This window comes from Ascochyta rabiei, chromosome 11, assembly GCF_004011695.2.
Source record: "Ascochyta rabiei chromosome 11, complete sequence".
NCBI classification, from domain to species: Eukaryota; Fungi; Ascomycota; class Dothideomycetes; order Pleosporales; family Didymellaceae; genus Ascochyta; species Ascochyta rabiei.
The window spans coordinates 1,331,401-1,356,341 of NC_082415.1; the positions used below are offsets into that span (position 1 = coordinate 1,331,401).

Here is a 24,941-nt window from a genome sequence, read left to right on the forward strand (position 1 = left end):
GTATTCATAAGAGATGGAGCTTAGCCCTTGCATCTCAATGTCTCAGTCCGTAAACTATGTGGTATCATTTAATCCTACGCGCTTACACCTTGCGCTCGACAGTGTGCTCCCCACCCTGAACCTTTGTGTCCGAGTTCTCCATCTCGACAGTCGCTGCCTTCTCGCCAGCATGGTCCAGGATCTCTGACATACCGCCCGATCCTGCAGTAAGGGCCGCACCCTTGCGACCGATGAGGTACCACGGCAGGTTGAACATCTCGTCGAGGGCCTCGAGACTGCGTCCACTGGTCTCGGGCAGGAAGAACCAAACCCAGAGGAAACCAACAGCGGTGACACAGCTAAAGAACAGCATAGTTCCACCAGTGGTCATGGCCAAGAACATGAGGGGAACGGCCTTTGAGTTGCCGTACTGGTTGACGAAATGGAAGGTCATGGCGAAAGAGCCTCCAAGAGCACGTAGGCGAAGCGGGTAGATCTCCGAGTTGATCAAGTACTGGATGGAGTTCCACCCTAAAGCCCATCCGAAACCACTGAAGTAGATCATAACAATAGCACCCATGGCAGCGTGTTTCTGGCTTGAAGTCTGAGGCACGCTCTTGTCGGAGATGCTGTTGTCGACGAGGAGGAAGATTGCCATGTAGAGCATAGCCAACAGCTGAATGGTGATGCCGGTAGCGAGAGACCGTTTACGACCAATAAAGTCGATCAGGAAAAACGCGCAGAGCATGGCACTAACGAACTTGACAACTCCAAAGATGGCCGTAGCATAGAGCTTCTCGTTTTGACCAGTTGTACCCATCATGGCAAAGTATCGGGGTGCGTAGATGGTGATTGAGTTTGCGCCACTCCATTGACCAAGCAACTGGGACATAACGGACAACTGGAGACGGTAGAGATTGGCTTTGCTAGAGAACATCTCCTTGATGGGACCCAGCCACGATGTGCCCATTGTGGCCTCGCGTTCGCGGTTGAGTTGGTCGTTGATATCGATGATCTCGGTGGTGACGTAGGGGTGGTCGGCAGGCAGGTGACGAAGCTGGGCAAGGTTCTTGAGGGCCTCTTCGTGACGGCCGACCTTGATGAGCCAACGGGGACTCTCCTTTGCAAAAAACGACAGAGTGAAGATGATGCCAGCAAACATCAGATGCATGCTGTTGGGAACGAGCCACTGAGCGTCGGTCTTGGACGAGATGTGGACCGAGGAGCCCCAAGAAGCGAAGTACGCCAGCATGATACCGAGGTAGACGGAGCCAGAAAATGCGCACACACAAAGACCACGGATGGCGCGAGGTGCAGTCTCTGCTAGGTAGGTGGGTGCAACAACAGTGGTCTGACCGATACCGATACCGGCGATGAATCGTCCAGCGTAGATCATTCCAATGCTTCCAGTAGCGCTGCTAGCGAGGAATATAGCGATACCAACGACCCAGATAATGCAGAGCTGTCGTGTGGCCCAGAGACGACCGATGCGGTCTGTGACGAGGAAAGCAACCAGCGCACCGAGGATGGAACCCATCTGAACCATGGAGGTAATGTTGGACAGCAGTTCAGCCTGCTCGTGCTCAGACTTGTTAGGGTCTTCGAGCCCAAACTTCTTGATGAAAGGCTCGAGTTCAGCGGTGGTACCGATGAGGCCTTCGTCAATACCACGGGCAGCGCCCATCAGACCAAAGACTTGACCCCGTTAGTAGAGGAAGTGATGGTAGCGATTTGACGTATCTTACCAAAAACACCATACCAGAGACGCCAGTTAAGGGACTCCTTCGGTGTGTCCTTCAAGTTCTCCTTCCATGGGTTATGTAGCTTGAAAGGCATGTTGGACAGATTATTCAAGCTTGGGAGGAAGAATAAGAACGAGCCGAAAGCTGAGAAGTCGATGCAATCGGTCACACAGGAGACGGATGAAGGCTTCTACTCAGGACAGGTGGGAGCCTCTTATACCCTGAGCCTGACTGTGGGGTGCTAATGCGGAGGTGCGCTAAGCGTGGGCAGCATTTCACTTTCCCCAACGACCCTAGCCTCTAGTCGTTTGGCAGCACAATGTGCTCCACCAGGACCATGTGTGTCTTCTCCAGACAGCAACCCAGGCCGCTCGTCGCTCTCTGCAGACCAATAGCCTCTAGGCACTCTGTCGGACACGGTCGCGCAAGGATGCTTCTGTGTGATTTGTCAACCTTCCGACCAACCTGTTCGAAAGAAACGCACTGAACATGACGAGACGGCGCCCTATGCAGATGACAGCTCCCGTATTCTTATCGCACTCTCCAGCCGGCGTGCGCACAATGGCATCTGACCTATGGAGTGCGCGGCAGGCATGCAGAAGTTGCCTCTGCCAAGATGTGCCAAGTGAATGATCAAACGCCGTTGAGCAAAAGCCGAAGCTTGAGTGGCTGCACACAACCTTGTCGTTGGGGACAAGGTTACATGCCTAGCCGCCGCCACCGCGCGGCGTGATGCTTCGCATCCTTGAGTGGGGAAGATTTGCTTGACTCGCACCGCCCTGTAAAGCTTAGCATCGGATCTTCCATCGAATAGAAATTGTTTGACCCTGTCACGCCAACGTCGGAAGCGGCCTGAGTGGCGTTCTGGAGAAACATTACACCCCGCATTAACCCCGAAGGTCTCTGGTCCTGGCAGCTCTAGCTAGGACCTACCGAAAAGATCAATCTGCGCGTGGCCACACCCACCGATATTGACTCGTGGAGATCGACGAGCTCGAATGCTTCTCGTCACGAGGTGCATACGCGCACCGAGGCACACCCCAGACGAGAAGCACAGGCAGGACGCCTGATCTCAGCCGCTTTCGAGTACTTTCTTCTTTGCAACCTCCGTGTCGGGCCCATCATCCGCCAAGAACGCATCGCAATCACCGTCAGATTAGGGCGCTGCTTGGTATTCGACGCCGTCGCTCGGATCACGCCCAGCCTGAGGCTTCTTCCTCGACCGCGTACCTAGCCAGCGTTTGGTTCTCACGGTGATGTGCAGTCGGGAGCGCCTCACGACATGTTGGATTGGCCATGCACGTGAGAGAGTGCTGTCAAGTTCCTGCACCAAGCGTCTTACCTATTTGTGTGGGCGTTGACGACGAGGAAAATACCGATATAGGGAAGGTGAAGGTCTACGTGTTGTCTTCTAAAGAGCCGAGGAAAGAGATAGATGAGCTGAAGGAGTGCACAACGGAACATCAGACTGAAATGACAAGAGCTGAGAGAGAAGAACCGGGCAACGATGTTGTGAACATGAGCACCGAGACTGTTGCCGCTTCACAGGATGAAGGCGTAGATGAATGTGCAGAGGAAGACACGCATGATAGCAATTTTAAAGACAACCAGAAGCAGCTGGTGCAATCGAAGCCAAACCGGCGGTAGAAACCCCCCATTGGAAAGCAAAGTCTAGACAGCAGGAGTAGAGCGCTAGGCCACAACGGTGTGCTACAAGCTGTGGTCGTTGGACGAGGCAATCTGGGAATCCTGAATGTAATTGATTCATTATGGTGTTGGAGCTCGAATTTTTTGAAAAGTCTCGAATTCGGCAGCTCTACCGATACCCTATGGACCGATCCCAATGTATGGGCAGGATTGTTGCCGCTCCAAGGGAAAGAGTGTAGTTCTTGTGGTACACAATGACAAGCTGGCAGCCGACAGCATCTCCCCTCTGATTTACTTTACAGACGAACTGGTTACTGACAACACGGCTTTGTCCAGTGCGTGTCTGGCTTCGTAGTATAGAATGCCAACCAGCGAGCAGTGTGTATAGATCTGTTGGTTGATGCAAACGTCTGGTTGGTGGTGTGTAACACGAGATGATACGGGATACTAACGAATACACCATTTAGGGGGGGGGGGGTGCTCTGAGCTCGCGCACACCTAAAGGATATCCACTGTGGCATGTCTTATCTATCGGTCGGCAAGTACGCTAGGCATTTGAGCCGGGGTACAATTTCCAACACTGATCTTGCATCATAAATGGGGCCTCGGTACAGGCAGCGAGGTCACGACAGATGCGGCTCCAACTTGTTGAGCCTCCTTGTTCAAAGCTTCGACCTCGGCTGCCACAAGCGGTATCCCGTCCCTCAGCCGCTTCTGCCTATTTAGGTCTTCAATCTCGCCTGGATAGTAGATACGGTCGGTTCCAGACATCCGATCGGAGCCAACGACGCGCTGGTAAAGGTAGTCCATCCGCTCCTTGAATTCCTCAATGCTCATGAAAAGGTCCGGTTTGATGGCGACAAGGAAATGTCCGACATCTGCTGGCTTCGAAGGATCATAAGGATTCGTGACATGGCCTGCAAACGCGCTACCTGACAACACCCCGGAAAAGACATCCATCATGATAGCGAGTGCGGAGCCCTTGGGTCCACCCATGGGCAACATGACACCTTCAAGTGCCTTGGCTGGATCCTGCGTTTGCTGGCCATCCTTGTCGAGTGCCCAGTCGCCGGGAATCTTCTCTCCTCTCCGCAAAGCTTTGTAAATCTTGCCTCGAGCTGCTACTGATGGTGCCATGTCGACAATAAAGGGTCTGCCTTTCCCCGCTGGGGCTCCACAAGCAATTGGAGAAACCCCCATAAGTTTGGACTTGCCTCCCCACACGGGGAGAGCGGGCGAAGAGTTTGTGAAGACAAGACTCATCATGTCTGCGTCAAGTGCTTGCTGCACTACCCATGCCGACATTCCGAAATGGTTCGAGTGTTTGACGGAGACCATGCCAATGCCGAACTCCCTAGCCATGTCGATAGCTGCTGCCATGCCCATGTGGGCCGCAAGGAAGCCAAATCCATTGTGCCCATCAACTTGAGCAACAGCCGGCGTAACTCGGTGAAGAGTCGGTGAAGCCGATGGGTCAAGCACGCCCTCTCTTATGCGAGCCATGTAGCTGGGGATGCGGTTGCTGCGCTCAGACATCAGCATGGCATACTGCGTGTATTAGGCCATTCCGGCACAACTTACATACCGTGAGTATCCACTCCGCGGAGATCGGCTTCAACAAGACACTTGGCGACAATGAGTGCATTATCTTTCGATACTCCGTTGCCGACGAGAACACGTTCCGCAAATGATCTTGCATCGGCAGCGCTGACGTGCTGCATGTCTTTGATGTTGGAGCTCATGCTAACGACAATCGTCTATTGGAAAGCGGGTGAAGCAGACGGCAAATTGAAAGTGATGCAAGGCCTCGTATATGAAGAAACGAAAAAGCTAGTGAGTCAATGCGTTGTTGCGCTACCTGCAGCGGTTCGTTGCATCGGTGAGGCTCTGGGTTGCGTTGCGGCGAGAAGGCCGTTTAGGGTCGCCAAAACTGCAGGCATGATGTGATCCGAGCCGGACGAACGCCGGTGCTGAAGATGGCAGATGTCCACAATTATGTTGTCCACAGCCTAGATCTTACACGACCAAAAAACTTGGGTGTGTTTTCCGAAGTGAAGGCCTCCTACGATGTACTGTCATAGATGGTATTGTTCCAAGCAATCATAGCTGGTGTAGTCAAGAAGTGCTGGTCCAGGCATGTCTCAGACATGGACCTGGATGAACGATATCAGCCGTGAATTCCTGGCTGCAAGCAATAGCAAAAGTAAAAACAGCTGGTAGCACATGTGACCACAGTACCATCCGCACGGCTGTCATATCTGTCCGCCAAGTTTGTGTTTGTAGATTTTTTGAAAAGTCCGGGTCCCTAGGGAAGCCAAAACCCGTACCAAGCACTTTTTCGACAGCGAGGATACCCCGTGCAAGGGCAAAAACATCGTGACTCTCCAACAGCAGAGACAGCCAGAGGTCTCATTGCCTCGGGAAGGACTCAGTGTTCAGCGCACAAGCCACCCGCAAAGATTCGGCTTCTCGTCCATCATTCGCAAACCCAGACCAACGAAATGGCAAAAAGAACCGTAGCTCTTCGATGGGGAGTCGAACAATCTAACCCCGACCTCCTGCGAGCTGTCCTGAGGATGACAAGCAGAAATACTGACTACTGTACCATAGAAGATATCCAACTTTAAGCTGGGAAGAGGTGTGAACAATGACCAAAAGCATATTTATTTATTTATCATCATTATGTTATAATAGTGAGCCTTGAGCACATCATTTGTCAATTGCCATCGTTTCTGGCTCTATTGTTGTTTATCCCAGCCGTGTCCCTGGCTGGGTACAGAATAATAGACTCTGTTGTGTACCCCAGCAGTGTCCCTGGCTGGGTACAGAACAACGGACTCCTCTCACGCCCCGTGATCGAGTCGGGCAGGCCTCGTCATGAAATCCAGTCCAAGTCGCAAGACGGGCAAGACCGCCTGTCACCAGCAAACGAAGCAGAATCTCCGAGATGTGAGATCTTTGTACCTCGGAGCCTCGCAAACATCTTTCGCACGACACCGTAAGGCCAGAGGGTAGACGTTGTCACGATCGGATGGATACCGTTTGGCAGCTTGGGTGCTCCTGATGGGAGACGATGCGCTCAAAGCAGCGATCGATTCGAGAGAACTGTGCACACGGTTCGTGCTTACGGGGCAACGGTATGCATACCATCAGTCGCAACGGCAGGATAACCCTTGGTGTGCGTAGATCGTGGAACAAAGGGCTCGCCAAAACTTTCCTTGATAAGTATCTAGGATCCTGCAGCTACTGGTATGGTTGCTGCACTTGACGACAGGGAGCGTGGCGGTGCATAGGGGCTCCACGTGCGACGTTGGACGGATCAGCCGCACCTGCATTTGCGGTGATCAAGATGCGTGGAGTGGAGTGGAGTGGAGCAAGGCAGAGCAGGCAGATGGTTGTGACCAAGCGACTGAAGGAACAAGCTCTCGACTCCAGCCGATCATTGCTTAACAGCGAACGACCGTTGGACAAGTTTGGCACTATACTTCAGCCAATCTCGTATCAAACGACCCATCATTTCCGCACTGCAGTTTTCTGCTCACTCGAAACACTTCTCCAGTCCCGCAGGCGAAGATCCGAATCACCGTCTCGCCCTAACGCCTGCGTAGACTCCGAAGCCTCGTCCCGGACATGGTTCAACTGAGTGGCGTCAGCACTCTAGCCCACGTGCAAGGCGTTCGGCGATCCTCGTTGGATGCTCTGGGTGAGAAGCGGCGCAGAAAGTCAGCCGTTCTATTGGCAACATCGCCAACGAAGCTTGGCTGGTGTTCGATAAGCTGATGCCCGTGATGAGTCCTGCGCCGAGCATTCATAAGGCCTCTGATGACGAGGGAGTAGTCGCTCGTGTCTCGAGCGCAAGAGAAGAAAAGATAGTCACCGACGCTCCGCAATAGAGTCAATACACATGGCGAAAGACTGCCGGCCTGAGAGTGGCGCTTCCACCTGCAGCACACTATTGGTGAGTTGAGCCAGGGTTGGAGTCGTCCCTCAGGACCGCCCGTGGCTGAGCCCGAAGCAGGCTGTCCTCCGCCTCAGCGAAGTACGAAGACATTGGCCAGCGGTGCCCTTGGTCCCCAACCTCACTCAGCCCTGACTCTGACTGTCTTCCCCCTTCCACTCCTCACTCGAAACCGCAGCTGCAACTGCTGGATACTTGCCTGTCAGAAGCGTGGTTGTGACAGAACGACGCACCGTTGCCCCAGCGCACACCTGCCTCGGCCGCTAGCCGTACCCACTCACGCACCGAACCGTGCCGCAGCTCTCAGGAACCGCCCGCCGCCCGTTGGGCTGAACGAGGTCGACGCCGTGCGATTCTTCGCTCGTTGAAGAGAGCGCAGGGAGACTTTGTTCGCTGCATAGAGACAGGCACCCCTTCATTCGCTCTTTGTTTAGCGGGCTGAGCTGTCTGTTGCGACACTTGGTTGATAATCCCGCGCGCCAGGCACAAAGCACACCTGAATCGCGAACCAGCCACCTGCCCCGCCTCCGCCTCAGGCGCGCTGCGACTGCGAAATGCCCTCCGGCCAAGGCGACTATGTCAACATCGCCGAGGGCAAATCCGAGACTCACGAGCGGACGCCGTGGTATTGGCGCTCCATCGCGCTTGCGGCATCCTGGATGATCCTGGGGGGGTAAGTTGCGCGTCGCTCTGTGACGGATGACAAGGAAGCTAAGAAGCAATAGCTACCTCATTCTGCCCGGCCTGTATGCCCGAAACCCCGATCTCAAGATCAGTCAAGCTGTATTGTCAGTCTTTGTTGTCGCGCTCCTGACTGCAGGATACTCCTTTACGGCGCTGCTATGCTTTGCGTGCCACAACGATGAGTTTCAGGCGGAGAGTGTCTTCTTGTAAGGGCCCCCAAACCAACATCGGTGTCACTGCTAACATGGCCCCAGGCCAGCCCTCGCCTCGTCCGTCTTCGGACTCGCTACGCTTCTCTACAATTTTCTTGTTTCGCGCAGCTATGAGTGGGGCAGAGCTGCGGTGAGCGCCACCGTCACCAGCGGCGCCGGAACCATACTCTATGCTGCCTTGCTTTTCTGGAAACGCCGCCGTATTGCCAGGGTGCGCAAAGGAGCCACACAACGTTCGAACCTCTACTCCGAGCAGTCCTACTACGAGAACTACATCCCGAACATGTACCCATCGGCCGTTCGCACGGCATCGCAGCCGCCCCTAGCCCCAGTAAACGAAGACGACCCTGTCAACCAACAAATGGCGCTGTTGATGCTGCGAGACGCAAGGCCGAGCCCAGACGCGAACAGCTCCACCTTTCGAATAGACCTACCGGAGGATAGAGAAGAACTGGAGAGATTTGAGAGAAGCCAGGAGTTGGTTGGTACACCACAGCAGTCACATAACGCGGTTTGGACTCGCGATCGAGCAAACAGTAGACCGGATAGCTTGAGTGAGAGCCAAGCCTGGCAACAGTGGCACGGCCGAGGTCGGACGCAACACCGCCCTTCAAGCAGCGACCTGCGAAGCAATCACTCAAGAGGCTTGAGTAGAGAAGAGCGGAGACGCGAAATCGAGCTTGGTCGTCTTTGAGCGAGCCGCCGCCAGCTTGGCCGAATCGAGCATACAAAGCGCACTGGTGTTCCGGATTTGGGTGTTCATGGAGTCGTCATGACATGTTATGGCCTGTCTTGCTGTTTCGGCGTACTTGGAGTTGTTCCTGAAATGATGTTGTGTACGTTTCGACTGAGATCTGATGCGAGAGAAGATATCCTGTGCGCTTCGGCGTTGTAGTAGTACTGTTGCGATTTGAATACAATAACAATTAGCAGAGTGCAAGCTGTATGTGCTACAGGAACCAGGTTTGAGAAAGAAAAAACGTGCGTAGAGTTTGCGGAGCAAATTGGATGTTTGACATTCTGGTGATGTTTTATTGTCGTACTTTTCGTCGACTTTGGTATATTGGTAGTGGATGCTCGAATGCGTGTCAGGGCCATTCGATTCAATGAGACTGGCGAAAGGAAAAAGAATTCATCTTCGTCGTCGCGTCCAGGCCAACCTTCATGGTTTTAGACCTTAATGGCGAATTGCTTCAGGTACTCGTAGTGCTCCACGTTCTCATCCACAGTCTCACGGATGAACTTCGCGCCGTCTTCACCGTATTTCTCCTTCCACTCGGCGTCTTCCTGCTCTCTGGTCTTCTGCACCTTCTTCTGTTTGCAAGTCAGTCGTCTGTATCGGATTAAGAGAGTGTCGGAAAACACACGTGAGTCCTGGCTCGTAGCTCGGTGCTGTCAATAGCATCCTCGTGGAAGCCCTTCCACTTCTCAAACTCCCTCTTGGCGAGCGCCTGGTCTTCTTCGGTGTTCCATACTAGCATTTCTGGTTTGTAGTCGATTCCAGTGGTCTTGCACACAGCTTCGATCATGCCGGACGGGTTGTCAAGTAGGTCATCAGCGTCAACAACGCAGATTTCTACGCCCTGCCCATTGCCGTTGGTGCCGTTTGTCTCGCCAGTCTGACCAGCAGACTTGGGGCCGACGATACCTTCCTTGCGGAGGTAGTCAAACAACTCGCGAAGCTCGACGTAGCCAGCCTCATCTTTACGAAGATAGTCCCAGCCAGTCAGCTTGCTCAGCGGAGGAAGTGTGCAGCGGTAGTAGCTGGGAATGCTGTATTTGGGGTGGCGGATGAGGAAGATGAAGTGGTACGTCTCAAGGAGGCCTTTGGGAAGGACCGTTGGATTGCCGGGTTCTCCTCTCGTGTCGTACGGGTATGGTTCGCCTGAGCGATCTTCCCTCGTCTGTACGGGTGAAAGTTCGGTGGTATTTGTTCCGACACCGCGGCGGTAGTTGGACATTGATGGGCAGATTGTCGTCGGTCTGGGCTTGCCCTGGGGTGGGATCCAGTACTGTGCCATGTCCTTGATGAAGGCGCGTTTGCCCTGTGTAACGTTAGCATGCAATCTACCAACTTGGATTTTGCTAGGCAAGTCAATCGAGTTGACAGCTTTCGTGCTCGCCGAGGCCATGAATGACGCTGGTTAACCAAAAGAAGCAGTTGACAAGACGAGCAACTTCTTTGGCGAGCCAACAAGAGGGTGTAATGGGGACGAAGCTGACTGGACGGTTTGGGAAATACGTACCTCGGCGTTGTCTTTCGCAATCCTGTCAAAAATCGTACGGTATGTGCTGTTGGCGTAGCCACTCTCCTGCCTCTCCTTCTCCATCTCGGGGCCTTCATATCGATAACCAATACGCTCAGGTCCAAAGTAGTATGCGTCGCCAAAAGGCTCGTGTACGCATTGAAGATCCCGGCGGGTCATGAAGACCTGCACACTGTCAGTGACTCCCGGCTATTTTAGATCAGTGCAGACATACTCGCTCGAAGGCCGTTGAGCAGGCCCTGGGGTGGGTAGCACAGAAAATCGGTTTCCCGGACATCGTGCTGTATCTGGCACTGGTACTGAATGAGGAATCTATGTTCCAAGACTCTCACAGAGATCTTCAGGCAGTGGTGGGTATGGTTCAGATATGTTCCAAGCTAAACGCGCAAATGCTTCCAGAATGTAGGGTCTCGAGGATCCTTTATGGAAACCGAGAGCCTGAGCAAGCAAGGTAAAGCACTGGACGTAAGCGAATCCACAATTCTCGTTGAGCAAATGCTCAAACGCGGATAGGCGTCAATCTAGTGGACCTAGAACAGACTTCTGGAGTCAATCAAAGGCACCGGACACGAGGAGAGCGGGAACGACAACCGCTGTGCAGTGGCACCGAGTGCCCGTGGCGTATGAGAGACAGGCACATTGTCTTCGGCTGCCTCGGCGCCTTGCTGGATAGCTGCGGGATGCTGCAAACAAGCCACTGCCGAGAGTCTCGCAGCCGTGTTTGGCGATGGAGGGGTTGGACTGGGGTGTGATGTCACAGAGACTTTCGGGAAAGGTCCCCACTTAGCGTGGGCTAGTGTGCGAAGTCGCGACTGCCCGTCGGTTTGTCGCTGAACAGCAGTCTGCTTGGAGTAGTCTGCGGCAAACACACGATAATCGCGCAGTCTCGATTCGTTTCTGCGGAAGAATCATCCTTGATGGTGTGCACTGGCTTGAGCACGTCAAAACTGGGCTGGATTACGCTCACGGAGGTCGGCATGATAGGGCAAACTCTTCACAGCTGCCTTCTATCATCCCTCCTTTACTTTAATCTATCAAACCATCATAGTGGTCGTCCCACACTGCGCCCAGCAATCATCGTGTCGACGCCACGTATTATACACATGGTGTACGGCAGCTGCCATGGTCAGCAGTTAGACAAAAAGGGGAGGCGAGTGAGCACGTCTTGCGTGTGGAAACTCCGACCACATTCACATCTCACAAGCTCGAAAACCTGCGAGTCGCAGCTACAGTCAGCCTTTTGGTCAGGGTAGGGACGCCTGGTGTGCGCCTGGCCCAACCTGCACTCTGTGAGGATACATGATTGTTGCTATTGGATACTCATCGCCTCTTTAGACTGTCACGCACGTTGAGCAATCGCTGCTGCTGCATAAGAAACCGCAGAGCCGGATCGCACAACATCCAGTATCATTAGTATCATGCACACCTTTGTCCACCGTGGCGCCGAAAGCTGAGCCTCTGTGTGTAAGTATTGCTAATAAGCAAGATCAATATCGCTAACTGCCTTCGCCAAAATCTCCACACCTGCAGCTTTCAGGTCAGCAAACACGAAGCAAAGGGAAAAACACACCAGCAAGATTCACTAACTCGCAGAGTTTGCCCCAGTATTGACCCTGTCCGAGAGCTGCACTTTACCAGAAAACCTCCCTGTACCACCACTAAGCAGACCATCAAACTCAACGGCCCTCGCGGCTTCAACATCCTCCCATCCATGCCTTAAATCCCACGCCGTTTCCAGGGCAGCGAGCTCACTAGAGTCAACTTCCTGCACGATTTCACCTAGGTACGGCCACCTGGAGCTCAGCATTGCAGGCGAGAGTGCGTTGTAGCGTTTTGTGAAGACAGGATTGCGCAGAGCGGCAGCGAAACCGTTTCCTGTTTCGATGGTGGATTGATCGATTCCAGGGTGGAGATGGGGTAACTTTGCGTAGCCGCAAGAGATGAAGGAGACACATTGAAGAGACGTGGTGCGAGTTGGGATGGCCTGAGAGTGCGGAGACTCGAAGTCAAAGAGATTAGTGCCGGGGGAAATCTGGTCAATGATTTCCATCCATGAACCCTCGCGGGGTCGCGTCTGCAGGACTGAGCGAGCGCCGTCGGCTGGGGCGTTTGTGAACGGGGCGACGAGGGCACCTTGGCCTGCAACAAGTTGTTGCATAAGACTGACTTGAGTAGCGAGATGGTTAAGGTGTGTCATATGGGTGATGTTGAGCTGCTGCTGGGCTTGCGGATGCTGCTGCACTGAATGTTGTCTCAAAGACAACCTATTACTTCTGTGGGGCTGGGCGTTCGCAATCTGGGCACTGTGCAATTGCTGTTGCAGTTGGTTTTGTAAGGCATTGATATGTTGTTGCTGGATGCCGCCTGCATTGGCTTGCATTTGCTGAAGCTGAACGATCAATGACTGAATGTAGGAATTCAGTACTTGGTTGTTTGCTGGCAAAGGATGCGCTTGAGCCGCATTTCCACCGCCGTTATTGTTATTGTTGAAGTGCAATAAAGTCACTGCCAGTTGCTGGGCTACAGCTGCGTTCTGAGGATTTGCTTGCTGGGCGGCATGTGCATTTCCGATGGGTCGAAGCATTGCTGTCAACGAGACGGAATCCATGTTCAAATGCTTCAAGCAGTATTTGTCGTGTATCTTGACAAACTCCAAAAGAGCAGAGGGGGTGATCCAACAATTACGCAACGTAAACTCTTCCAGATATGGAAAGCGTAATAGAGCTTGCTGAAGTATATTGCCATCTTGTACCAGAGCTGTTTCTACAGTTGGAAGCAACGGGTCTGCATGCATACGAGCTTCCAGTGGCAATAGTGGTGCTGGCATCAGGAGCTTGTTCCTGGCATGTAATCCTTCTGCGTGCTCGCCACCGGTAGTGAATCCGATCGTCAGCTTTTTAATTGTTGGTCGTGAAGCGATCTGAGCAAGCAAAAGCTCGCAGAAAATGTCAACTCGTTCGGTCGGATCCATTACTGATGTGTCAACAAAGCCAGCCTCGTCCTTGTACACTGTCCTCCAGCCGGGTACAATCATGAGGGTGACATGCTTAAGGTTCGGCAGCGCATTCCAAAAGTCTGCACGATTCAACATAGAGATGTACCGATCGGGTAAGCTCGAGATGTTGAGTGTGTGTACCTGGTGAAATGTAGCTGGATTGTCAAGGATGGAGAGCATATAGGAAGATGTGAACGCGCGTTGAGCCCACTCTGTTTCTAAGAGCCATTCGCTCTGCAGTTTTGATAGAGTAGCGGGTGTAATCGAGCTTGCGACCTGCGCAGCGTCGCTGGGCTGCAATGTTGTACTAGTAAACAACACACCAGCGTTCGTAAGATGTTGACCCGGCATGTGGCGATCATACAGATCAGAATCTCCGAATGTTTCTGAAAAATCGGAGTTGGTTATATCTTGAGGTTTAGCATCGTGCACAATGTGAGCATCCAAGAAGGGCAGCGTTGGTTGGACTGTAGCCAGCAGGCCAGTCTCTTGTGCTTGTATCAACGGGCGTCCGCCTTCAAGCTTAAAGAGCGTTGCTATTCGGACATCTTCTCCTACACGGGCATGCATGGTATCAATGTGGTCCCAGAGCTCCTGCTGAGCTTGTGCACGACGGTCTGGGACTTTTCGACGACATCCGAAGATGCTGGGCGGCTTTTGCAAGATATGTGCGCGAATAGATCGATCTGGGCCGTTCAGCCATCCGAGGCCATTATCGATAGAGAGTGCGAGTTCTTTAACCTTGGTAAGCTCCGAAAAGGCCGTTTTCATCCGAGGCGTTTCGTCGGCTGCAGACTCAAGACCAGCGATAGCATCGAATCGTCGGTACTCTCCAAATGGCCACTCGTATTTGCCCCAGAAGCTAGTCTTCTGTTCGGTGACTGGCTTCAGAGGGGGTGCGGAAAGAGACGTCTCTGTTACTTCAAAACTCATCGCATACCTGACGATGTGTCTTCCGAACCCGCGGAAGACGTCAAGACTATGGCCAACGTATGCTTCGTCGCAATTGCCGTTCCTCCACCAGTACTCTGGTTTGCTAATTCTCGCACATTTTTTGCCCTTTCGATCAGGCTTCGGTTCTTGTCCTAACATGCCATAGATTTCCATGTTGAAGGGAACTACGACTGTCTTGAATGCAGCTTGGGAGGTGCAATCGTTCAACTCATGGCTTACCAGACGAAGAGACTTGATGTCATCGCGGTTAAGATGCTCAATAATCTGTTCCACAAGCTCCACTGGTAGCTGCCAAAACGGACGCCCTCTGCTGAGCGGAGGATTATCAGATTCGTTCTGAGATTCACTTTCTACACTGGTTGAATTCGCTCGTCCGCGAAGGTTGTACCTGTTCTGGCTAGTTTTCTGTCCTCGTCCACTCAGCTCGTCGACTTCAGGCGTATTCCCATTCGTGTCGAGCATGGAGTACCGAATGGGTAGCTTTGCTGAGCTACGAAATTTAGGCCAGATATCGTTCGCTTCAGAGTCTGGTACTGTATCATGGTAAATCATTGCGGTCACTGCACCTTGCTTCTTTAGAGTGTTCAACAAGTCTTTTCCAGCTGCATCTTCGAACCTTTCTCTTGTTCGCTTAGATGGTCCACCCATTGTATGATATGTCCGACCGAAAGGGTCTGTAGAGGCAGCCCCCGAGCGTTCGAAAGTGTTCGCACGGCTCGCGCGATCGGAAATGTCGCTATCAAAGTTGTCGAATGCGTGCCCGAGAAGTCCAGCGTCTGTACGGTACCCTTGTGGCGCTGAAGCCTCTGGCTGCGAATTGGCGGCCTGAGACCGAGTATGTATACGACGCAGGATGGGGTTCGCGTGGTTGCGAAGTAGGTTATCCTCGAGTACACCGTCTTGCAAAGCTGATGAGCAGCCGAGCCCGTTTAGAGACCGTCCAGGCTCGTCGTCCGTGTCGGGACCGGCTCTTATCGATGAAAGGTCTACGCGCGATGGTGAACCGATCGCCGAGTCCGTTCCTGCCCTTGACGGGACTTGACGCGCGAAAAGACTCGACCTTGGTGCGCGCCCGCGCAAAGACGAATTGGTGTGAGGAGCCGTGTTTGGATTTTCAATAACTACAGATTCGGCGAAGGGGTCGAGGCGTGATCTCGGACTGCAGCGGCGTGGAGAATGCTGGCGCTGGTGCTGGCACTGTTAGGCTCGATATTACGGGCAAAGGCAAGCTAATAAGCTTTGGGACAGCTGATTAGAGATAGAAATTCGTCTGCCGATTCTCTGCATACAGGAAAGAAGCGGTCTGCTGAATGTCCAGCGCGTTGCGTCTGTGCCAGACGTACCTGATCTGGACCGTTTGCTACGGCCTCGTCATCGCTCCTACTGCCTTCTTCTTCCAGTCGCTTACGGCGACTTCTCAGTGTTGTTCGCAGAGAAATGCTCCGCTTCTGCGATCCAGAAGAGCTGTCATTGCTGGCCATAGCGGACGGTGTGAATTTAGGCCGTAGTTTGCTATGGAACTCTGCTGGGTGGGTCTCAGCCTGCTGAATTATGGAAGAACAAAGCGTGTCAGCCTCAATGACTGGTTTATGGTGGGGTATCGAATAGTATGGAGCTGGCACACAACATCAGCGGAAGGCGTGGTAGCATGAGTGATGGTGAGTGCAGTAGTGAAGGTGAAGGTGGAGCTCAAGTTGTCTGCGGCTCTGCGACTTCCCCACAATGACGCCAATCAATAGCAAGTGGGTCGACGCTAGTTCCACGGACCGCCGTACCTTGCATCGCATGCCTCCAGGGACCATGCACGTCCGCACTACTCTGTCCCATACAAACCGATTTACATATTTACAGAGCGGCCATGTATATTTTGTTGCGATGACAGCGATGACCACGGCGGCAGTGCGACAGCGCTTCCAAACGCCATCACCTTTCGCGACTGCAGTCCAGAGTGTACCCTCGAGAGGACAGTGAGCCTGTTCTTCCAGGCAGCAACATAAAGAATTCACCATTTAAGAATGCTCCACCCTGGACGCCTGACAACAGATACCACGCGCTCCCAGAACACAACGATTTCATCCTCACACCGACATATCAACACAGTAGTACAACAGCTGCAACTATGTCTATCCTTTTGAGCCTACCGCGAGAGTTGCGAGAGGAGATTCTTCACTACCTCACGCTGCCAGGGATGGTGTACACGTCTAATGCCGAAACCTACTCGCAACTACCCGCTTCCAGAAAGCCTGGAAGAGCCTACATCGATTCAAGAATCTACATGCCATGTCACCCACCAGCAAATCTTTTGGCTACGTGCAGACAACTGCGTCAGGAGTGTCTGGAGCATCGTTTCCATCTGCTCAACTCTCCTAGAGCAGTCGAGGTCGAAGAGACCAGCACTGAGATGGACAGCAACACAGCGATCTTCAAGAAGCCGGGCACAGACTTGGATGAAGCGGCCGAACGAGCTGGAGACGATGGTGTGACTCCTCGTCTTACCCTGGAGGTTCAGAGGGCGCAGCGTAATCCGTTTGGCTTCTCCATACCTGTCCGTGAAGAATTCTCGCCTCGGTTGTTAGCATTGCTACCCCTTATGCGGACAGTGCGAAAGCTGAGGTTGGTTGTTTGGCCGGGCTTCGACTGGTGGAACGGCCCGCCCCAAGTATCGCCGCTCGAACAGTGGAGACAGCGAAGGGCCCTTCTCAAGCGTGTCGCCCACCAAGTCGGTCATACTGCGTCGCCGAGCGAGGCTGAACCAGCCAACACGAACGATCCTGCTGCAATAAAATTAGATGCCGTATCTGTCGCTGTCGGCAAGATCTTAGATCAGCTACCAGCAGTCGAAGAACTGGACCTCGGTATCTTCATTGTAACGGGTGATTTGTTCAGATGGGATTTGCCAGACGTCAAGTGGGAGAAGATCCAGCCCTGGCTTGATGGTCCCATCACCAGAAGCGGAGGGCTGCGGCTTTGCAAGGTCTCGAGGACGTTGACAAGCGTATGGCAGAAGCCCGAGGGCAACAAAGTAAGCCAACAACCGTTTTACGTACAGAAGGAGACACGCAGCGACATTCTGAACAACAAATGGCATATTGAGAGACACGGTGGCTGGCGCGCTGTGAGTGATACAGAACACTGACACCTTGGTGCCTTGACTGACTGAAGCTGCAGGCTGCGCTCGAGCTGCCAGAGACTATCGTCGACGAAACGTTTGAGCGAGTGGATTCATAGCGCGCTCGGCTTTACATCTTAAAACGAAACGGACGACCTTACTCTCCTGTTATTCTTACTTTATGTTACAGTCCCTTTTAACGTGTTTCACCAGTAAGCGGCCAACACCAGTATCCGGCCAACCCCACCAAAACCAGCCTAACTTGGCGTGCAATTACTCCACAACCACGCAGTTGAATTAAGTAAGGTTTCAAAGCATAATAGATTAGATAGCTCTACATTAAGTCCTGTTGTGGCCTTGCACGTGGCATTTGCTACATGTTAGTAGTGCTCGCTAACGCTGTAGGGCAGCGTCAACCTGGGCCTCCTCCTTAACCACATTATTAGCCTGTAAGACTAGTAATTAAGCTTCCTTAACCTGTAGAACTCCCCTACATGCTATATACTGTCTACGCTTTTAACACTTATATTACTAGCGTTAGTTTAAAGCACGTAGCTTAGTATTCTCCTAAGTTAAGATTGTTGCTAACTGTATTGCAAGCTAACAACCCTTAACAAGCTAGGATATAGCTTAACTAGTTAGACTCTATAACTAACGCTTAAGGAGATCTTATATAAGGCAAGCTTGCTACTAAAGCTAGTTAACTGTACGTGGTGTCTCTGCTGTCCACAGCCCTGCTGGTCCTACTGCTGTCCCTAGTAGTAATAGTGTTCTAATAACAGTAAGGCATAACAGGACACGCTCTAGATTAAATAGGATAAGCCCTGTTACTTAAAATCCAGCCTTAATATTACTCTCTAATAGAGCAGTTAGTCTAATCCTCAGGTATATCTATAGGAAGTTAAGCTTATTAACATAGAAGATGCTTTAGTAGGCAAGCTTAGACACCTTATATCTATACACTACCTTAAGAGGAGAGTAGTAGCTAATATCTAGTGGCTAGAGAAGGTGTAAGGTGTAAGAAGGCATACAGAGGGTAATAATTATATTGTCCTTATAGTACTAATTAAACTTAGGTGTAGCATAGCTGCTGTAACTGTTAAGGATAAGTAGCTAACAAGCACCTAATAAGCAAGTCTGTGTGTGCCTGTTAAAGTGCTTCACCTAGTCAAGGCCTAGCTTATCTGTTGTCCAGCTGTTATTACTAACAGCAACAGTCTAGTCAGGTAGGAGGTCTTAATACCAGCTGGCCTAGTAGAGCTTCCCTGCTAGTATAAGGAAGGGTAGGATAGACCAACCTAACGCGTTAATATACTTAATTATTATTACCTACTTATAATTACCTGGCTAAACAACTGTAGCACGTCTAACTGTGTTAGAGCTAGTAATAACCTTAGATGTTAAGGCAACACCTATTATAAACCTAGTCTTATTAAAGTTATAGATGTCCTTATTAGGTATCCTATATATAAGGCGTGTCTCCTCTACCAGCCTGAACCACGCGCTAATCCTGACAGGATCTTCACAGCGTGCCCTTTATAAATGGAATTTCCTATTCTACTTTGTCTAGAGTTCTGGCTGGCGCTTAATAAAGCGTGCTACCCAGTTCTTGCCTAGCAAAGGAGGAGGAGGATTTTGGCTGCAGGCAGTAAGGAGAGTGTCTGCTATTTATTGCATATTAATAATCTAGGGTAGAAATCTATAACAATTAAGGTCTAAGATCTACTAAGTAAGGGACTGCTTTTTAACAGGGCTAAGCTTAAGGTTAACAGATGTTATTACATCTTTTAACTTAATACCCTAGAGGCAGCAGCAGAGCGTTGTATAAGGCACCTGGTAGAGTAAAGCAGCCCTATTTTTTAACTAAACGCGTCCTAATTTAACAGCAGAGGCAGCAAGAAGGCATCTACCCTCTGTAAGGGAGGCTTAAGTACGTTGTAGTTGAGCTATTACAGTTAGGATGAAAGAAGTTTGACGCGTTTTGGTGGGGTTGGCCGGATACTGGTGTTGGCCGCTTACTGGTGAAACACGTTAGATAGATCCCCATAAGGGGACGGAGAAACTAGCCCTTCTAGTAAGGTCACGTCCATGCGTGTATTAGCCCTTAATTAAGCATCGGGCAATTGTTTCAGGCCTGTGGGGTAGTCCTGCCGTCCCAACCACCTCGGAACGCCAACCCTACGATTCACCACGCGCACCTGTCACTTGTCAAACAAGCTTTGATGCTCACAGATGCCACTACATCTGGACGCTTTCATAGTGTATGCAGCCGCTGGTTGTAGTACCCCGCAAAAACACGATGTTGCGAACCGAATAAAACCACCAATGCGAGTCAGCGACTATCTGCTCGTCCTTGAGGCGCCTAGTACTTCCCGAGCATGTGAGCGTGAAATCTTCCGTTTAAGGAGGCTAATCCAAAAGTGATTACCACCTGCGGCAAGGACCTCTTCCCACGTACCACCATTCGAGACCGTGGCGATGACATGCTAGCTAGATTTCCTCCGAGAGCACGTTGTCACGACTCCTCTTTTCATCTTGTTTAGTTGCCGCAGCATACACGGAAATGGCAGAGATATATTTAAGGTAGCCCAAGCCTTTCCAAGTATTCGTAGCTCACAACTTGTTTCATTCATTCTCCACAGTCTCTCGTTCCTTCGAAACATTATCAACATGAAGTTCTCCACACTCTTTTCCGTTGCCAGCACCGCTGCTCTTGCCCTGGCGGCGCCCACCACCCCGGCCTCTGCCCTGTCCAAGCGCGCCGACTACTGCGGCCAGTGGGACAACCAGGTAAAAGGCTCCTACACCATCTACAACAACCTCTGGGGCCGCGATGCTGCGACCTCCGGCAGCCAGTGCACCGGCGTTGACGGCTTCAGCGGCAACACCGTGAAGTGGCACACCAAGTGGTCCTGGGCTGGCGGGTATGTCTCCCCTCACCTTGAGCCCGTATTTCTATCGATACTGACACACACCAGCGACGGCCACGTCAAGTCGTACGCCAACGTCGTAACAAAGACCAGCCAAAAGGCCCTGTACAACATCGGCTCGCTCCCCTCGACCTGGAGCTGGACCTATACCGGCTCGAACGTCGTCGCCAACGTAGCCTACGACCTCTTCACGGGCACGACCGCCACGGGCACCAAGGAATACGAGATCATGATCTGGCTGTCCGCCCTCGGCGGCGCCGGCCCCATCTCCTCGACCGGTAGCGCCATCGCGACTGTCACCATTGCCGGAAAGCAGTTCAAGCTGTGGAAGGGCCCCAACGCCCAAATGACCGTCTTCTCCTTCGTCGCCGTCAAACCCATCAACAGCTTCAACGGCGACCTTAACGAGTTCCTTGTCTACCTCCGCGGTAACCAGGGCCTGCCCCGCAGCCAGATCCTACAGTCGGTTGGCGCTGGCACAGAGCCTTTCACCGGCAGCAACGCCGTTTTCACCACCACTGCGTACACCATGAGCGAGAAATAGACGCTCGTATAGTGTAGCGCGTGGCAGGACCAACTAAACGCTCGGTTGGGCGCGTTCGTCGTAGCTGGCGTGGTTTGGGCACCTTGTTCCGCCTTCGAGCACACATCCTTGTCTTCCTGTAAATATCTTGTGGATGAATGCCAAAGGATACGCATATCTATACGTGTTTGTATTTCAGCTCTCTCTGTCTCCCTGTTCATACCACGCTACGCCACTTGCACTTGCACTCCACTTTCGACTCCTATGCAGTGCAGTGCAGTGCAGTGCAACACAACACAACACAAGATCCAGCGTCCCACCGACAACGGCGACGGCAACGCCAACGGCAACGGCAACGGCAACAGCAGTTAAACCCAGGAAGCGGCGAGACACTGGCAAGCCAATGACGTGAAAACGTACATGTTGGGTGATGTATCATGCATGGCTACGTGTAGAGTAAAGTAAAGTAAATTAAAGTAAAGTATACAGGTGGGGGTATTTGACTATCCATCGAAGCATGACAAGAAGAGGAGAAAGCGAAAAGCAAAACACAGCAAGACGGTGGGGAAGCCCACAGCCAGCTACAAGATGGGAATCAGCCGAGTGGGGAGGGACCGGCTAGACGGAAAACAGGACAGGACAAGCAACCAGTCAGGCGAGTTGCTGATGCACAAGCTAGACTCGGCCTTCTAGTCCAGCGGATCAGCTTGCTCTGATACCGCCATCCTGAATGCCTGCGCCTTTCTACAGGGGTGAAGACCCGCCTCTGCGTCCATGTGGCTGGCAACCTTGAAAGCGTCGACGACAAGTACAGTCGACGCCTCGCCGTGAGCATCAAACGGCACAAGATCGACAAACCGCTGAAGCGAGACAGAACCCAGCTGTACTCTAGCCAAGGCGATGCAGTCGAATGTTGACATGTCTGGTGTGATGCGAGTGACTAGGTGCCAGTCGTCTGTGCTCGAGGATGCCTGGCGAAAAAGGATTTGCTCGTTTGAGGCCAGGATCGTAAAGGCTTTCATGATAGCTGACGCGGATGTTGTGCCTGATGATGAGGTCTCGAGTACTTCGAGGAAGCCGTAGAGCGAAGCTGTTCCGACGAATATGTGGCGGTGCTTGTATTGCAGTTCTTGCTCGGTCTGCGGGTCTATTCTCGTGTGACTTGAGCTGGATGTCGGCGCGATCATGCTCGTAGTAGACGGCGGAGGTGGAGGTGAAGCAAGCTGTACATTTCTAGGCTGGGGCGAGATCGGTCGGACTGGAAGGTGTAAAGGCATATGGCGCCGGTGTGTGCGAGTAGGCTTTGGACCTTTCGGCTTTGTAGCGCTTGCTCTAAACTCCAATAACCCTCCGTTGGTTCTGCTTTGCGCTCGAAGAGTTGCCGGTGATGTCTTGGCAGTATTGGATCCAGCGTTGACTGAGCTCTTCCGGTGATTTCGTGAACGGCGGTGCTCGTCAACAACACTGAATATTCTATCGAAGATATCCACTCGGGTCTGATCAGAGTTACCAACATCGCCCTCCTTAGCGCCTTCGGTTGTATCCTGGTTAAGGTCGAAATCCCACATGCCAGACAGCGGAGACGATGAACGGCACCCTTCCGCAAATGTAACATCGGAACCCGATGCCTCAAAGCCGGCCAGCAGCGTGTCATACGTCGAGGGGGTTGCAGGCGGCGTTGGCTCTGCACCAGCAGCGCTGGTCCATATGTTTTGCTCTGCTCGTCTCTGGGGTCCACTGGAGTCTTGAGGATTCCTACGCCATGTATCGGACCAAGCATCTCGAGAGCTGTACGCTTGTATCGAGCCTGTCTCGATAAGTTTCTGTTTCATAGAGCATGCGAATGCGTCGGACATGACAAGCTTGGCGGGGCCAATACCATCAGGACTAGCAAGGCTGTTTGACGATATTTCTGTACAGCCATTCTGCTTGCGAGGCGAGAACTGTAGATCGGTCGTAGAAAAACTGGGCCGGCGAGCTCGGCAACCGAATTTCATGGATGTGAGGTGCTTGTCTTCATGTACGGCATCTGCAGAACGAGGGTGCGGCGGAGGCGTGAGACATGAGCGGCGCGTGTCGCCTTCTATCTGGTCCAGCCGTCGAAGGAGTTCGATGGCGATAGTGCGGCGGGCGATGGCTGATCTCTTCATGATCGTCGTAAGCCATAGCATGCAGACGTGTATTCTGACCGTGTGCAGGCAAACGGTCATGACGCGGAGCAACGTCAACAGTGCGCTGCCGCGTGGCATGACAACAAGCGAGAGCCCTTCACTTTTGAACTTTGGACAGTTTGGAATAGTAACTTGTTGCACGCAACAGCCTTGCGCAGTACGCACCGCGATAGTGCAGATTGCATAGTGGGGGGAGAACGGTGGGTGTGTGGGAGGCGTGGACTGTTGGTAGCTTGAGCAACGTACCAGGCCCTGCGGTAAGAATGAAACTCGAACATTGTTGTGCAGAAGCAATCAGACATTTTTCTGATTCCAAGGCCACTCACTGGCTGGGTGGCGCGTACTTGTGTGGAATGACAGCTTTGCCACGTGGTATGCTCACCTACAAAGGCAGGAATGTAATATTTGACCTGGCAGAAAAACAGTAGCAATTGGGCAGGGCAAGCGTCCCGTTGGAGCCCAGTCATGATCAATGCCAGTGTGCCGCTCTAAGGGTGTTGCTCATACACATGAGGGCCAGTTAAGAACAATAAGCGTGTTGCTCATACACACGATGGCCAGTTAAGAACAATAAGCGTGTTGCTCATACACACGAGGGCCAGTTAAGAACAAGTAGAACTTGGAACGGCAGTCATGCACTTCTTCCACGCCCTCGTCCCCTCGCCACCCGCACGCTGTGAGGGACAAACTGCAACGCCGACATGCTTGAAGTCAGATCGTCAAGCGGATTCATGTTCGCGGTTGTCGAGCCTCGTGCTGCTTCGTCATGACCACCACGGCCTCGTCCAGCCGCTTGAGGATGGCTGAACCCTCCGCGACCGCGCAGCTTGACGTGAACAGATCTCGGCGTGTGCTCTTGCGGGTGACTCGCCTGTTCGTCGGTCTCATCTTGCACGAGGTCCATGCTTTCACCAGCAGCAGTAGTAGACGACTCGCCTCCCTTTCTGCCAGGGGTTGGAGCGGTAGCGTTCATGGCGCTTGATCGTCTCCGGTGGGCAGGCCGTAACATGCTGCTACGGCGGTCGATGCCATGGTTGATGATGAAAAAGTCGTAGTTGTTTGGAAAGTGGTGCTTGTCTATGCAGTGCATACGACGCTTGGGCGCCGTGCTGCATAGACGGTCGCACGTGGGGACAAGACAGGCGTACTGTGGGCCGGTCAGCTACTCGTCGCTGGTAGTACGGATTGTGTGCAGATGAGGGAGACATACGCTCTTCGCTGCCTTGTCTTGCGTGGCTTCGTGGTTGGGAAGGCATGGGCATATCACGTGGGTGCAGAGATGGAAGTACCTACCGTTTGTTCGCCTCGGTCTCGTTTGGCAGCGCTGAAGGGATCATGGTTCTCTGCGATGTGCAGGTGCAGAAAGTACTCGTCAGGGAAGTTGTTGTGGCATTCGGAGCATCTATTCATGTGCGTCTTGTGGTAGTGCACGTCAAAGTCTTGGATGGAGGCAAAGGCAAGTGGCTCGTGAGGGGGGAGCCAGCACTTCATGGCTGCTGGCTGTTCACCAACGGCAGACGCAGTGTCCAGATGCACAAGCTTGACGTCGGCAGAGGGTTCGCGAGAGGAGGGCGCGCTGGGGTCTTCTGAGGAGGACAAAGAGTCTCGGCGTGAGCGTTTGACTCCCATGATGCGTGGTGGTGATAGACGTGGACGTGGCTGGACGTGGCTGGACGAGGGTGGCTGTGGTGTGAGGGTAGGAAAGAGGGCAGTACCTTTGTCAGCGTGTTCAGCGTGTTCAGCGTGGTCAGTCAGCTATGTCGGGGATGG

The 24,941-nt window shown here is 52.7% G+C and overlaps 9 protein-coding genes across 9 annotated transcripts, besides 6 other annotated features; 3 read left to right on the top strand and 6 right to left on the bottom strand.

The window, feature by feature from the left end:
* Positions 1–82: 82 nt before the first annotated feature.
* EKO05_0007035 (uncharacterized protein) lies at positions 83–1,815 on the bottom strand (the record flags this gene model as incomplete). Its single annotated transcript, XM_038940753.1, has 2 exons — positions 83–1,674; positions 1,725–1,815. The coding sequence occupies 2 exons, from the start codon at positions 1,813–1,815 to the stop codon at positions 83–85; spliced, it is 1,683 nt and encodes a 560-aa protein (XP_038797561.1).
* A 2,144-nt stretch (positions 1,816–3,959) lies between these two features.
* EKO05_0007036 (uncharacterized protein) lies at positions 3,960–5,110 on the bottom strand (the record flags this gene model as incomplete). Its single annotated transcript, XM_038940714.1, has 2 exons — positions 3,960–4,890; positions 4,950–5,110. The coding sequence occupies 2 exons, from the start codon at positions 5,108–5,110 to the stop codon at positions 3,960–3,962; spliced, it is 1,092 nt and encodes a 363-aa protein (XP_038797562.1).
* Positions 5,111–7,880: 2,770 nt separating this feature from the next.
* EKO05_0007037 (uncharacterized protein) lies at positions 7,881–8,916 on the top strand (the record flags this gene model as incomplete). The annotated part of the gene is made up of 3 exons (XM_038940722.1): positions 7,881–7,999; positions 8,052–8,216; positions 8,265–8,916. 3 exons carry the CDS (start codon positions 7,881–7,883, stop codon positions 8,914–8,916), a joined length of 936 nt encoding a protein of 311 aa, XP_038797563.1.
* Positions 8,917–9,392: 476 nt separating this feature from the next.
* EKO05_0007038 (helicase) lies at positions 9,393–10,766 on the bottom strand (the record flags this gene model as incomplete). Its single annotated transcript, XM_038940809.1, has 4 exons — positions 9,393–9,536; positions 9,590–10,267; positions 10,469–10,654; positions 10,704–10,766. 4 exons carry the CDS (start codon positions 10,764–10,766, stop codon positions 9,393–9,395), a joined length of 1,071 nt encoding a protein of 356 aa, XP_038797564.1.
* A 1,305-nt stretch (positions 10,767–12,071) lies between these two features.
* Positions 12,072–15,919, bottom strand: EKO05_0007039 (uncharacterized protein; the record flags this gene model as incomplete). Its single annotated transcript, XM_038940849.2, has 2 exons — positions 12,072–15,629; positions 15,782–15,919. 2 exons carry the CDS (start codon positions 15,917–15,919, stop codon positions 12,072–12,074), a joined length of 3,696 nt encoding a protein of 1,231 aa, XP_038797565.2.
* Positions 15,920–16,090: 171 nt separating this feature from the next.
* Positions 16,091–16,135: a tandem repeat.
* Positions 16,136–16,557: 422 nt separating this feature from the next.
* Positions 16,558–17,666, top strand: EKO05_0007040 (uncharacterized protein; the record flags this gene model as incomplete). The annotated part of the gene is made up of 2 exons (XM_038940861.1): positions 16,558–17,553; positions 17,607–17,666. 2 exons carry the CDS (start codon positions 16,558–16,560, stop codon positions 17,664–17,666), a joined length of 1,056 nt encoding a protein of 351 aa, XP_038797566.1.
* Positions 17,667–17,748: 82 nt separating this feature from the next.
* Positions 17,749–18,303: a mobile genetic element.
* Positions 18,304–19,580: a mobile genetic element.
* A 637-nt stretch (positions 19,581–20,217) lies between these two features.
* EKO05_0007041 (Xyloglucan-specific endo-beta-1,4-glucanase) lies at positions 20,218–21,021 on the top strand (the record flags this gene model as incomplete). The annotated part of the gene is made up of 2 exons (XM_038940787.1): positions 20,218–20,471; positions 20,526–21,021. The coding sequence occupies 2 exons, from the start codon at positions 20,218–20,220 to the stop codon at positions 21,019–21,021; spliced, it is 750 nt and encodes a 249-aa protein (XP_038797567.1).
* Positions 21,022–21,323: 302 nt separating this feature from the next.
* Positions 21,324–21,363: a tandem repeat.
* Positions 21,364–21,451: 88 nt separating this feature from the next.
* Positions 21,452–21,484: a tandem repeat.
* Positions 21,485–21,689: 205 nt separating this feature from the next.
* Positions 21,690–23,249, bottom strand: EKO05_0007042 (uncharacterized protein; the record flags this gene model as incomplete). Its single annotated transcript, XM_038946285.2, has 1 exon — positions 21,690–23,249. One exon carries the CDS (start codon positions 23,247–23,249, stop codon positions 21,690–21,692), a length of 1,560 nt encoding a protein of 519 aa, XP_038797568.2.
* Positions 23,250–23,802: 553 nt separating this feature from the next.
* Positions 23,803–24,800, bottom strand: EKO05_0007043 (uncharacterized protein; the record flags this gene model as incomplete). The annotated part of the gene is made up of 2 exons (XM_038940907.1): positions 23,803–24,318; positions 24,465–24,800. 2 exons carry the CDS (start codon positions 24,798–24,800, stop codon positions 23,803–23,805), a joined length of 852 nt encoding a protein of 283 aa, XP_038797569.1.
* Positions 24,801–24,817: 17 nt separating this feature from the next.
* Positions 24,818–24,850: a tandem repeat.
* Positions 24,851–24,941: the final 91 nt, after the last annotated feature.